At 48.7% G+C, this 11248-nt stretch overlaps 1 protein-coding gene across 5 annotated transcripts in view; it reads left to right on the forward strand.

Annotated features, from left to right (window-relative positions):
• RPS6KA3 (ribosomal protein S6 kinase A3) overlaps window positions 1-10315 on the forward strand; it is a 97792-nt gene extending 87477 nt beyond the window's left edge. For all 5 annotated transcript variants that reach the window (XM_064152032.1, XM_064152028.1, XM_064152029.1 and 2 more), the window contains 4 exons: window positions 895-971; window positions 2334-2451; window positions 2771-2911; window positions 6455-10315. In XM_064152032.1, coding sequence (XP_064008102.1) covers window positions 895-971; window positions 2334-2451; window positions 2771-2911; window positions 6455-6577 — 459 coding nt within the window. In that variant the 3' untranslated portion in view covers window positions 6578-10315. The remainder of the gene's footprint in view (window positions 1-894; window positions 972-2333; window positions 2452-2770; window positions 2912-6454) is intronic.
• Window positions 10316-11248: the final 933 nt, after the last annotated feature.

An 11248-nucleotide genomic window follows, 5' to 3' on the forward strand; every position in this document is an offset into this window, starting at 1 on the left:
AGTTCCAGCCCCCCCTGCCATGGGCAGGGACACCTCACACTAGAGCAGGCTGCCCACAGCCTCAGCCAGCCTGGCCTTAAACACCTCCAGGGATGAGGCTTCCACCACCTGCCTGGGCAACCCCTTCCAGGCTCTTAACAACCTCATGCTGAAGAACTTCCTAACATCCAGTCTGAATCTCCCCATTTCCAGCTTTGTTCCATTCCCCCCAAGTCCTATCCCTACCTGTCAGCCTAAAAAGTCCCTCCCCAGCTTTCTTGTAGCCCCCTTCAGATCCTGGAAGGCCACAAGAAGGTCACCTGGGAGCCTTCTCCTCTCCAGACTGAACAGCCCCAATTCCCTCAGTCTGTGCTCACAGCAGAGCAGCTCCAGCCCTCTGGTCATCCTTGTGGCCTTTCTCTAGACACCTTCCAGCACCTCCATATCCCTCTTGTCCCAGGGGCTCCAGAGCTGGATGCAGTACTCCAGGTGGGGTCTCACCAGTGTGGAGCAGAGGAGGAGGATCTCATCTCTCACCCTGCTGCCCACAGTGCTCTTGCTGCAGCCCAGGCTCTGGTTGCTCTCTGGGCTGCCAGAGCACACTGACAGCTCATATCGAGCTTCTTGTCCACCAGCACTTCCAGTTCCCTCTCCCCATAGCTGGTCTCAAGCCAGTCACTGCCCAGCCTATATTGTTGCTTGAATTACCTCGACCCAGGTGGCAGGAGCTTGCCCTTAGTCTTGTTGAACTTCAAGAGGTATTTGTTTCCTCTTTGTGTGACAAGTGAAATCACTCTGTGCATGATGCTGAAAGTTTGAATTCTCACTACCTGTGGTATAATCAAAGTGCTGCTGAGCATATTTTCATCAGGGTAAAAAAAACAAACCCAACCAACCAATATTTGTCTCCCTCAGGTTTTAAAGAGACAAGGTTATGATGCTGCATGTGACATTTGGAGCCTTGGTGTTCTGCTTTATACCATGCTTACTGGGTAAGGGTCACTTTAGTTTGCTCTGCTGTGGAATAGCAAATCAATAGAAACAAGAGGAGTATTTGCAAGCATAGGCTCACTGTTAGAGGTGTTTCCATCAAGGCACTGATTAGCTTCACTTTTGGGTTCAGTGAAGGAAGAATACCCCCTGCCTTTAAGTGGAATGCAAGGGGCTGAGCTGAAATATCTTTAGCTCCTCCTGTGTCATTTATTTCTAGTGCTTAATTTGTGACCCATGGTGACTTAGGAGCAAGAATCGATTGTCTCATGTGAAAATGAAGTGATTAAGCAGCATATATGTGGAAGGAAATAGATGTTGCAAAGGGAATTGCAACCCACTAAAGCAAGATTGTGTGCAAAACTCAGCCACTGGGTAGTTAGAACGATGTGGTTAGGGTGCAGTAAGTGCAAGAGGAAGGCAGCAGAAATGAATTGGATAAGAGAAGAAACAATAAACTCAACCAGAACTCCATAAGTTCAAATCATCAAATTCTTGCTGTTGCACCTGCCACATGTTTGTTATTCTTTTTTATGCTGGATTCTTCAAGTTGCCACCTGGGTGAGGAGACATTTTGGCAGGTGACACACATTGGGTTTTAAATAGTTCTCTTTTTCTCTTGGTTGTGGATATTCTGGTAGCAGCAAGAATGCTCACAGTGAAGCAAGGGAAATGGCTGCAGCTGCCTTCCTCTAGCAGCAAACCAGCATGAAGTCTTCACATCTAATTTTAGGACAGCTTATTCTAGTACCTCCCTAACACAGGAAGGCTTAAGGGATGCTTTCTGTATCTCAAAGTCTTCACATCTCATTTTAGGACAGCTTATTCTAGTACCCCCCTAACACAGGAAGGCTTAGGGGATGCTTTCTGTATCTCAAAGTCTTCACATCTCATTTTAGGACAGCTTATTCTAGTACCCCCCCTAACACAGGAAGGCTTAAGGGATGCTTTCTGTATCTCAAAGTCTTCACATCTCATTTTAGGACAGCTTATTCTAGTACCTCCCTAACACAGGAAGGCTTAAGGGATGCTTTCTGTATCTCAAAGTCTTCACATCTCATTTTAGGACAGCTTATTCTAGTACCCCCCTAACACAGGAAGGCTTAAGGGATGCTTTCTGTATCTCATGCAGCAGCAGCACTTAGACTGCTGAAGGGAAAATCTTGTTTTGAGCCCTGACACAGAAGGAAGAGCTACAGCAAAACCAGTCCTGTATTCAGTGTTCTGCCTTTTCACGTGTGAAGAGTAATTTCTTCTTGATACCTGTCTGTTGCCTTGTCTCATTGTTCTGATCAGATTTAGAGTAACAGTTGAGGTTCCAGGTTCTGGAAGTTGTTAACAGTGGAATGTTTTTGGTTCCATAGCTACACTCCCTTTGCAAATGGTCCTGATGACACTCCAGAAGAGATTTTGGCCCGGATAGGGAGCGGGAAGTTCTCTCTCAGCGGTGGTTATTGGAACACTGTTTCAGATACAGCTAAGGCAAGTATATTTGCTTTGTTCTTTGAGGGATGAGGAGTAAATTGGAGTGTAACACCTTGTTTATCATTTATGTGTCATATCTGATTAGGTCAGTTCCACCCATGGATACTTCAATGCCAGTCTGATCCTTTATGAGCCTCACTTCGTCAGTTACCTTCCTATTGTGCTGCCCAATAGCTATTAAATCACATAATTAAAAGACACAGTGTTGCCATTGCTGGAAAGAAGCATTTTTGTGCCACTAAAAAATGTTTCAGATCTGAACTATGATCTGAAGTTTTACTGCTGCTTGCATTGACTCTTTGTATACTGTTGCCAGGACCTCGTCTCCAAAATGCTTCATGTTGACCCACATCAAAGACTGACTGCAGCCCAAGTTCTTAGTCACCCCTGGATAGTTCACTGTGACCAGCTGCCACAATACCAGCTCAACAGGCAGGATGCTCCCCATTTAGTCAAGGTAAGTGAGGCTTTCACTGTGACCAGTTGCCCCAGTACCAGCTCAACAGGCAGGATGCTCCCCATTTAGTCAAGGTAAGTGAGGCTTTCACTGTGACCAGTTGCCCCAGTACCAGCTCAACAGGCAGGATGCTCCCCATTTAGTCAAGGTAAGTGAGGCTTTCACTGTGACCAGTTGCCCCAGTACCAGCTCAACAGGCAGGATGCTCCCCATTTAGTCAAGGTAAGTGAGGCTTTCACTGTGACCAGTTGCCCCAGTACCAGCTCAACAGGCAGGATGCTCCCCATTTAGTCAAGGTAAGTGAGGCTTTCACTGTGACCAGTTGCCCCAGTACCAGCTCAACAGGCAGGATGCTCCCCATTTAGTCAAGGTAAGTGAGGCTTTCACTGTGACCAGTTGCCCCAGTACCAGCTCAACAGGCAGGATGCTCCCCATTTAGTCAAGGTAAGTGAGGCTTTCACTGTGACCAGTTGCCCCAGTACCAGCTCAACAGGCAGGATGCTCCCCATTTAGTCAAGGTAAGTGAGGCTTTCACTGTGACCAGTTGCCCCAGTACCAGCTCAACAGGCAGGATGCTCCCCATTTAGTCAAGGTAAGTGAGGCTTTCACTGTGACCAGTTGCCCCAGTACCAGCTCAACAGGCAGGATGCTCCCCATTTAGTCAAGGTAAGTGAGGCTTTCACTGTGACCAGTTGCCCCAGTACCAGCTCAACAGGCAGGATGCTCCCCATTTAGTCAGGGTAAGTGAGGCTTTCACTGTGACCAGTTGCCCCAGTACCAGCTCAACAGGCAGGATGCTCCCCATTTAGTCAAGGTAAGGCTTTGGTTAGCAATGCAATTCAGCTACAGTCAGGGCAAACAAAAGGATTACTTAACTCTGCTCTGGTGAGACCTCTCCTGGAGTACTGCATCCAGGTCTGGAGTCCTCAATATAGGAAGGACATGAACCTGATGGAGCAGGTCCAGAGGAGGAGCATGAAAATGGTCATGGGGCTGGAGCACCTCTGCTACAGTAGCAGGCGGAAGGAGCCCAGGGGTGTTCAGCTTGGAAAAGAGGAGGCACTGGGGAAAACTAGAATGGTTTAGGTTGGAAGGGACCTCAAAGCTCAGCCAGTTCCAACCCCCTGCCATAGGCAGGGACACCTCCCACTAGAACAGGTTGCTCAAGGCCTCATCCAGCCTGACCTTCAACACCTCCAGGGAGGGAGTATCCACAACCTCCTCCCTGGCAACATGTTCCAGTACCTGAAGGAGGCCTGCAAGGATGGAGAGAGACTGTTTTCAGAGGCCTGCAGGACAAGGGGCAACGGCTTCCACATTTAGATTGGAGAAGAGGAGATTCAGATTGGATGCTAGGAACAGGTTCTGTACCATGAGGGTGCTGGAACACTGCAACAGGTTGCTGTGGGAGGTGGTTGAAGCCTCATTGCTGGAGATCGTAGGATCATAGAATCAGTCAGAGTTGGAAGGGACCACAAGGAGCAGCCAGTTCCAACCCCCCTGCCATGCCCAGGGACACCCTACCCTAGAGCAGGCTGCACACAGCCTCAGCCAGCCTGGCCTGAAACACCTCAGCCACCTCCCTGGGCAACCCATTCCAGGCTCTCACCGCTCTCCTGCTCAACAACTTCCTCCTCATGGCCAGGCTGACTCTCCCCACCTCCAGCTTTGCTGCATTCCCCCCAGTCCTGTCACAACTCTAAAGGTAGTGTTAATGAAAATGGTAAGGCACTGTTCTGCTCTTTGTCTGAAACACAATCTGCTTTGGGCCCAGATAATTTGAAACACAATCTGCTTTTGGCCTGCTGAGACCTCATCTTGAATACTGTGCTCAGTTTTGGGCTCTCCAGTTTAGGAGGGACAGGGATCCAGTGGAGGGCTAAGAGAGTGATGAGGGGGCTGGAGGGCATGGCTGATGAGGAGAGGCTGAGGGCCCTGGGGCTGCTTAGTCTGGAAAAGAGAAGGCTGAGAGGGGATTTGATAAACGTTTATCAGTATGTGAGAGCTGGACAGGATTGGGAGGACAGGCTCTGCTCACTGCTCCCTGGGATAGCACAAGGAGCAGTGGGTGGAAGCTGCAGCATAGGAGGTTCTGCCTCAACACAAAGGGGAACTTCTTTAGTGTAAGGGTCCCAGAGCCCTGGCACAGGCTGCCCAGAGAGGCTGTGGAGTCTCCTTCTCTGGAGCCTTTCCAGGCCTGTCTGGATGTGTTCCTGTGTGCCCTGAGCTAGATTGTGTGCTCCTGCTCTGGCAGGGGGGTTGGACTGGATGATCTCCTTGGGTCCCTTCCAACCCCTGACATCCTGTGAGCCTGGGATAAACTTTTTCACTTTGAAGAAGCAGAGAAAAATCATTTCTCTGTATTCCACCCTGCCTGCAGTCCTGCATCCAAGAATCTCTTGCAGGCAACAGAGAATGATCTGAAAAAATAGGATTAACACTCTGAGCCAGCTATTGGGAATTCTTTGCATCCAAAGACAGGTGGAAAAAGGGGGGAAGTTCTGATCCCACAGCTTACAATCTTCTAACTTATTTAGCTATTAGATAAACAAATCTTCATGTGAAGAATAATGTGAGTGGGTTTGAAAACAGTTTGTTGGACACTGGAATGGCTGTGAAAGTTACAAGCAGTCTCTGCTTGTAATTACAATGAGCCTGCCAATGGGATTTTGTTCCCCAACTATCTCACAAAGCAGAGAGAGCTAATACAGAGTCACAGAACATTAGGGCTTGGAAAGGGATCTCCAAAGATTGTCCAGTCCAACCCCCTGGCAGACCAGCAGCAGCCAGGGCAGGGCACACACAGCACAGCCAGGGGGGTTGCAGTGGCTGCAGAGAAGGAGACTCCACAGCCTCTCTGGGCAGCCTGCTCCAGGCCTCTGCCACCCTCACAGCCAAAAAGCTTCCCCTCCTCTTGCCCTGCCACCTCCTCTGCCCCAGCTTGCCCCCAGTGCCCCTTGTGCTGCCCTGGGCCAGCCCTGAGCAGAGCCTGCCTGCGTCCTGCCCACACTGCCCTGCACAGCTTGGGCACAGCACTGAGGGCAGCCCTCAGGCTGCTCTGCTGCCAGCTGCCAGCCCCAGCTGCCTCAGCCTGGCCCCACAGGAGATGTTCCCTGCCTGCAGAGCTCTGTGCCTCTGGGCTGGGCTCTCTGAAGCAATTCCCTGAGCTCCATGACCTGAGTGGCCCAGAACTGGACACAGCTCTGGATATCCCTGAGCAGAGCCTGGCTCTGTCTTCCAACACTGCCCTGTGCATCTTGATAAACATGAATGAGGAGGAGAGTCCACAACCTCACACCTTGTGAGTGTGGCTTTCCAAGCAAGGTGGAATTGCTGCAGATTGATCTGAGGAGGATTTCTTACCCGAAAATCCACTGACTCCTCACACTGCTGGTGCCTGAGCAGCGCAGTGCTATGCCTATGCAGATGAAGGCAGAATGGAAGTGAGAAGTGGTTCAGAAGCTGTGGCATTCGGTGCTGCCTGGTCTCTGGAGGGTGCCCCATCAGTCACCACCTACTCTGCTTGTCCCCTTCCGCCCCCAGGGTGCCATGGCAGCGACTTACTCCGCTCTGAATCGCAACCAGTCGCCGGTTCTGGAGCCGGTCGGTCGCTCCACTCTTGCTCAGAGGAGAGGCATCAAAAAAATCACCTCCACAGCCCTGTGAAGTGACCTCAACCAGACCCTTTGGTACCGTGGTTGTAAGATGATAGCACAAACCATGGCGACAGGTAGCACATATCTGACAGATACCTGCAAGCACAACTCTGTCCCAGCTGGTACCTATGATGCTGCTGCTTTCACCTAGTCTCGCTTTCATCTCCCGACGGCAACCTCCTGATCTTAGCGGAGCTTCAAACAGAGGGACGAGGGGAACCATCCCAACCCCCTCCACCACTGAACACAGCAGAGCTGCCACCACCTCTGTCAGCAGATACACTGAACCAAGCACTCTGCCCCACAAAGCATTATTTTTATAAGGAGCATTTTCTGTGTGTGTTGTTGTTGTTGTCCCCTAAAATATTCTCTGTTACAGGTAGAGATGGACAGTTTCTGTTAAGCACTTAGCTTAATCCATCTGTTTATATCAGCACTATATCTACTTTGTGCCATGGTTGGTTGGTTTGGGGTGGGGTTGGGGTTTTTTTTTGGTCTGGTTTTGTAAGCAGTTTCCCAAGCAGGACATTTCTCTGCTGTTTTTCTTTGATGTATAACATGCCTCGTTTGGCGTAGCTCTTAGTCCTGGATGATTCAGTCTGATGCAAGAGCTCACCTGGCTTTAAATCAGGATTGTTGGACAGCTCTAAAAGAAGCCTGACTGTTAAACAGCTATTGAATGTAATACTATGACTATGTTATTTCTGCTTGCTGTGTCTCCTCTACATGTCCATGGTTGGTTTTTTTTCTGGGGGGGGGGGGAGGGGGCACTGCATGTCACGTTATGAAAATCAGGAGACTGTTTCTAGCAGTCAGCAGTGGATCTCTCCCCAGACAATAGGGAGTACAACCCAGAGAGAAGATCATCTGCTCCTTATTTCACTCCTGTCTTCTCTTCTCCCTTCCCCTATTTTTGTGCTCTCCCATCTAAGCTCTGGACTCAGGAATCACTGCTAAATGGAGGACATTTTGAGAGTGTTTATTGTTCTAATCCATTGTTGATATTTTTCTCCCTGTTCTGTGACTTTCTGTTCAAGCTGTTCGGTGGATGTTGGCATTACAAAAGATAGGACACTGAGGATCAAGCAAAACATTTTGTCCACTTACTAAGCAGAAGCCTGCAGGAAGGAAAATTAGGTTGAAGCTGCATTCTGTGGGGTTGTAGAAGTGATGGATGTAACCTTCTGATCATTTTAATTGGCATCCAGAGCTAAATGAGCTTCACCTCAGATCTGTCAGGAGTGAGGAAAGACTCAGCAGTGTTTGCCTGGCAAATTCAGTTGTCCCAGTCAGGTAAGGCAAAGCTTTTTAGAGTGAGTTTTCTCACTGTTACCCAGATGGAAGCAAGTTTGAGTGAGGGTGTGAAAGACTCACTCTTAAATCCCAGTAGAAACTTCTCATGCCCTTGGCCTCTCAGCATCTTGAGCAATTAAAGGTGCATTTTGGTGGCTGGCCTTGAGAGATTAAATTGCCCTGCAGTGTGTCTGGATTCAGTGAGTCTCACTCCACCAAAACAATATCCCTACATCAACTCATCCCAGGTATGAAAAGAGCTGTTGGGAATTCCAGCTTTAATAAAAGTGGATCTGGATGAACAATTCCGTTCAGGAACTGGAAGGTGCAACCCTGTGGTTTGTGTAAGGAGGTATTTCTCTTGGTAATTTAGGGCTGTTCAATTCCTGTGATGGTGATGAATTTGCTGTATATTGCCTCAGAGGTTTGTTGGGAGAATCATCTTTGTGACACCACAGATGTGCTCTAATAGAACAGGAGCTTCTTCCCTCTGCCAGCTTTTCCTTGGCCTCTTGCAGAGGATGCCACTGTTAGTGCCCTTAGACATCTCTTCAGTGTTCAGTCTGTTCTGTAATTAAGGAGTTGGATTTCCAACCAGGTGACTCTGAGAAATCAGCACACACACAGCCCTTCCAGTGAGCATCTTCCCCTTGCAGAAAGTGTGTTTGCAGCTTTCTAAGCAATCAGGAGGCAGGCTTCTCAAAATCTAAAGGCCATGCTGAGGTTCAGTGTCTTAGTGCAAAGATTGCCACCTCTGGTCATGAAATCAGCTGTGGAGCTGATGCTGTTGCAATCAAGGCAGGGCAGGAGTGTCACTAACAGCATCTCAGTTCAGGGAGGAATTTCTCCTGTGCCCTCAGTGTGTCTGTGTAGGTACCTGGCAGAGAACAGGCCAAAAGGGCAGTGTGAAGCTGCTTCACTGCTGGCAGTGTCTGTGGTAAACTACTACAAAAGTACTTGGGGCGAGTTGTATTTTAGCCATGGATTGTGGCCACCAAGCACAAGGGTCATTAGCCAAAGGGTGTGAAGCAAGCTCCTGCATTGTGTCTGTCTCCCCTCTGCAGTGTGCTGGTTGGACTTCACAGATGCTGCTGCCTGGCAGCACAGGATCAACCTTGGCAATGCTTCTGAAGCAGAGCAGTTTACCACCTGCTAACTCCAACATGTACAAGTCTACATCCACTCTGGAGTTCCTTCCTAGATCAAGGTGTACAGGGCCTGTCTGTGCAAGGAGGAGTCTTTCACCTTACCTCCTCTTCCAGATCCATGTTCACAACTTCCATGCTTGTTTTCATGGGTTAGTAGCTGCAGCTGTTAGAAGCTATAAAGAACTCCATGTCAATGCTGCTTTGGCTCCCAGCAGCTTTGCTCTGAGGATGTGAGCCTATCTGACACTGCACATCCACTGCTGGACTGCTTCTTGGTCTGCAAAGCGTCGCAAGGGACTAGGCTAGAGAGGCAGAGAGGCCAGAAAAGGAGACCTGCATTTACAAGGGAATCTTCTGTCTGCAGGCAGTGGTTTAATGTAGTGCAGCATGGAATTACCACTTCTGTGCTTGAGGGGGTGGCTGCAATACTCATCAAATGCCATCTATCCCCACCAAGGGCAAAGTTCTTTCCTCTCAATCACTTGACTTAAACTTACAAGGAGTTTTGCAAGAGAACATTTAAACTTTCTTTTCCTTCCTTCCTAAAGAGTCAAGGGCCTAAGAAAACAGATTTCCACACCTGGGATTCTTTTGTGTGTGTGTGTGTGTTTTGCTTTTGTCCATGTGGTGTACCAACTAAAGCTGTGCTTTTTCCCTTCTTGGAAGGGAAGGATTCCAAGTATGCTGGTCCTTAGTAAGCAGCCATGGTCAAACAGCTGACTTCTCACCTAGGGAAACGATGTAAATGATTAGCTTTACCTTGATACTCTTGACTTCAAATCAAAGGGAAAGGTGTACTTCTGAGGGATGTAATTATTTTGCAACATAGTTTTTGGGGGGTGGGGAGGGAGGGGGAGAAGTCTACTTCAAAGGTTTTTAAGAAGTGACAAAAATCACAGATAAAATATTTTTCTACAGTCAAACTTTATAGCAGTTTTCTCAGCAGGGCAGGGGAGGGAGGCTGAGGTACTGTTGCAGCAACTCAGTGCCCTCACACCTCCTTCTAGACCATCACAACCAGCATCTGGTAGATGCTTGGCACTGCTGTCGTAGAACTCCCAAGTGCTAGTAGGAAAAGGAGACAATAAACTGTACTGAATCCTTTCAGCTGATTGTTTTATTCAGAGTCTGATCTAGGAAACGTGTTCCAATCATGCTTTTAAGGTGTCAAACTGTTCCAGCTGTAACTAGGAACAGCTCTGCTGGGAAGGTCTCGTTGCTTGTACTCCTGTCTCCCGAGGGCAGGTTTTGTACTCTTCAAAAGAAACTGAGATTTCTACTACGAATAAACTTTCAAACCTCTTCAAGTGGGGCTTTTGTTTTGGCTAATGATTTCTTCTGCCCAGTTACAGAAGTTTGGTCTTCAGTAATGCCCATGCCAAGTGTGCATTTCCAACCAGCAGGTGTTAGTTAAGTGGCACCGTGTGTGTCCCTGCATGACAGGGTCTTTAGTGAGGTTGCTATTAGTAGGGTAACTAAGGAGCTGGAGATGTGTGCAGTAGATGTTCACAGACTGTGATGGTTTGGGTGTTCCCCACCCTCCACCCACACTTAAGAAAATCACCCAGACTCGACTCAGCTGCTGGGAATTGAATGAATGAAGCTTTGTATTTAGAATTTAGCACAATATAGAAGCAGATATTCACTGTATATAGAAATAGACAAGTTAATAAGTAATACAGACACACAGCAGCTCGCCCAGAAACCTGAGTTCCCCAAGAGGGGCTCCCAAACACCCTTCCACCTTCTGCCCACACCTCTACCTTACCCCAGACTTTGCCTTACACTTGAGTTTGGAGGGTGGGAAGGGGTGTTAGGAAGCAGATAGATTAGTCACTCAGACAGCAGGTTAGGTTAAAGAGAAGTGCAGCCCCAAAGACACTGCCTTATCTGTTTATGTTCTTGTTCTTAGGAGGAGGTTGCTCTCTTCTCTCAGGTGGCCAGTGCCAGAATGAGAGGACACAGCCTCAGGCTGCGCCAGGGGAGATTTAGGCTGGAGGTGAGGAGAAAGTTCTTCCCTGAGAGAGTCATTGGACACTGGAATGGGCTGCCCGGGGAGGTGGTGGAGTCGCCGTCCCTGGGACACTTCAAGGCAAGGTTGGACGTGGCACTTGGTGCCATGGTCTAGCCTTGAGCTCTGTGGTAAAGGGTTGGACTTGATGATCTGTGAGGTCTCTTCCAACCCTGATGATACTGTGAGACTGTGATCTCAGCAAGCCTATGAGTTCCTTTTCACAGCC

This window comes from Pogoniulus pusillus, chromosome 12 (genome assembly GCF_015220805.1).
Source record: "Pogoniulus pusillus isolate bPogPus1 chromosome 12, bPogPus1.pri, whole genome shotgun sequence".
NCBI lineage: Eukaryota > Metazoa > Chordata > Aves > Piciformes > Lybiidae > Pogoniulus > Pogoniulus pusillus.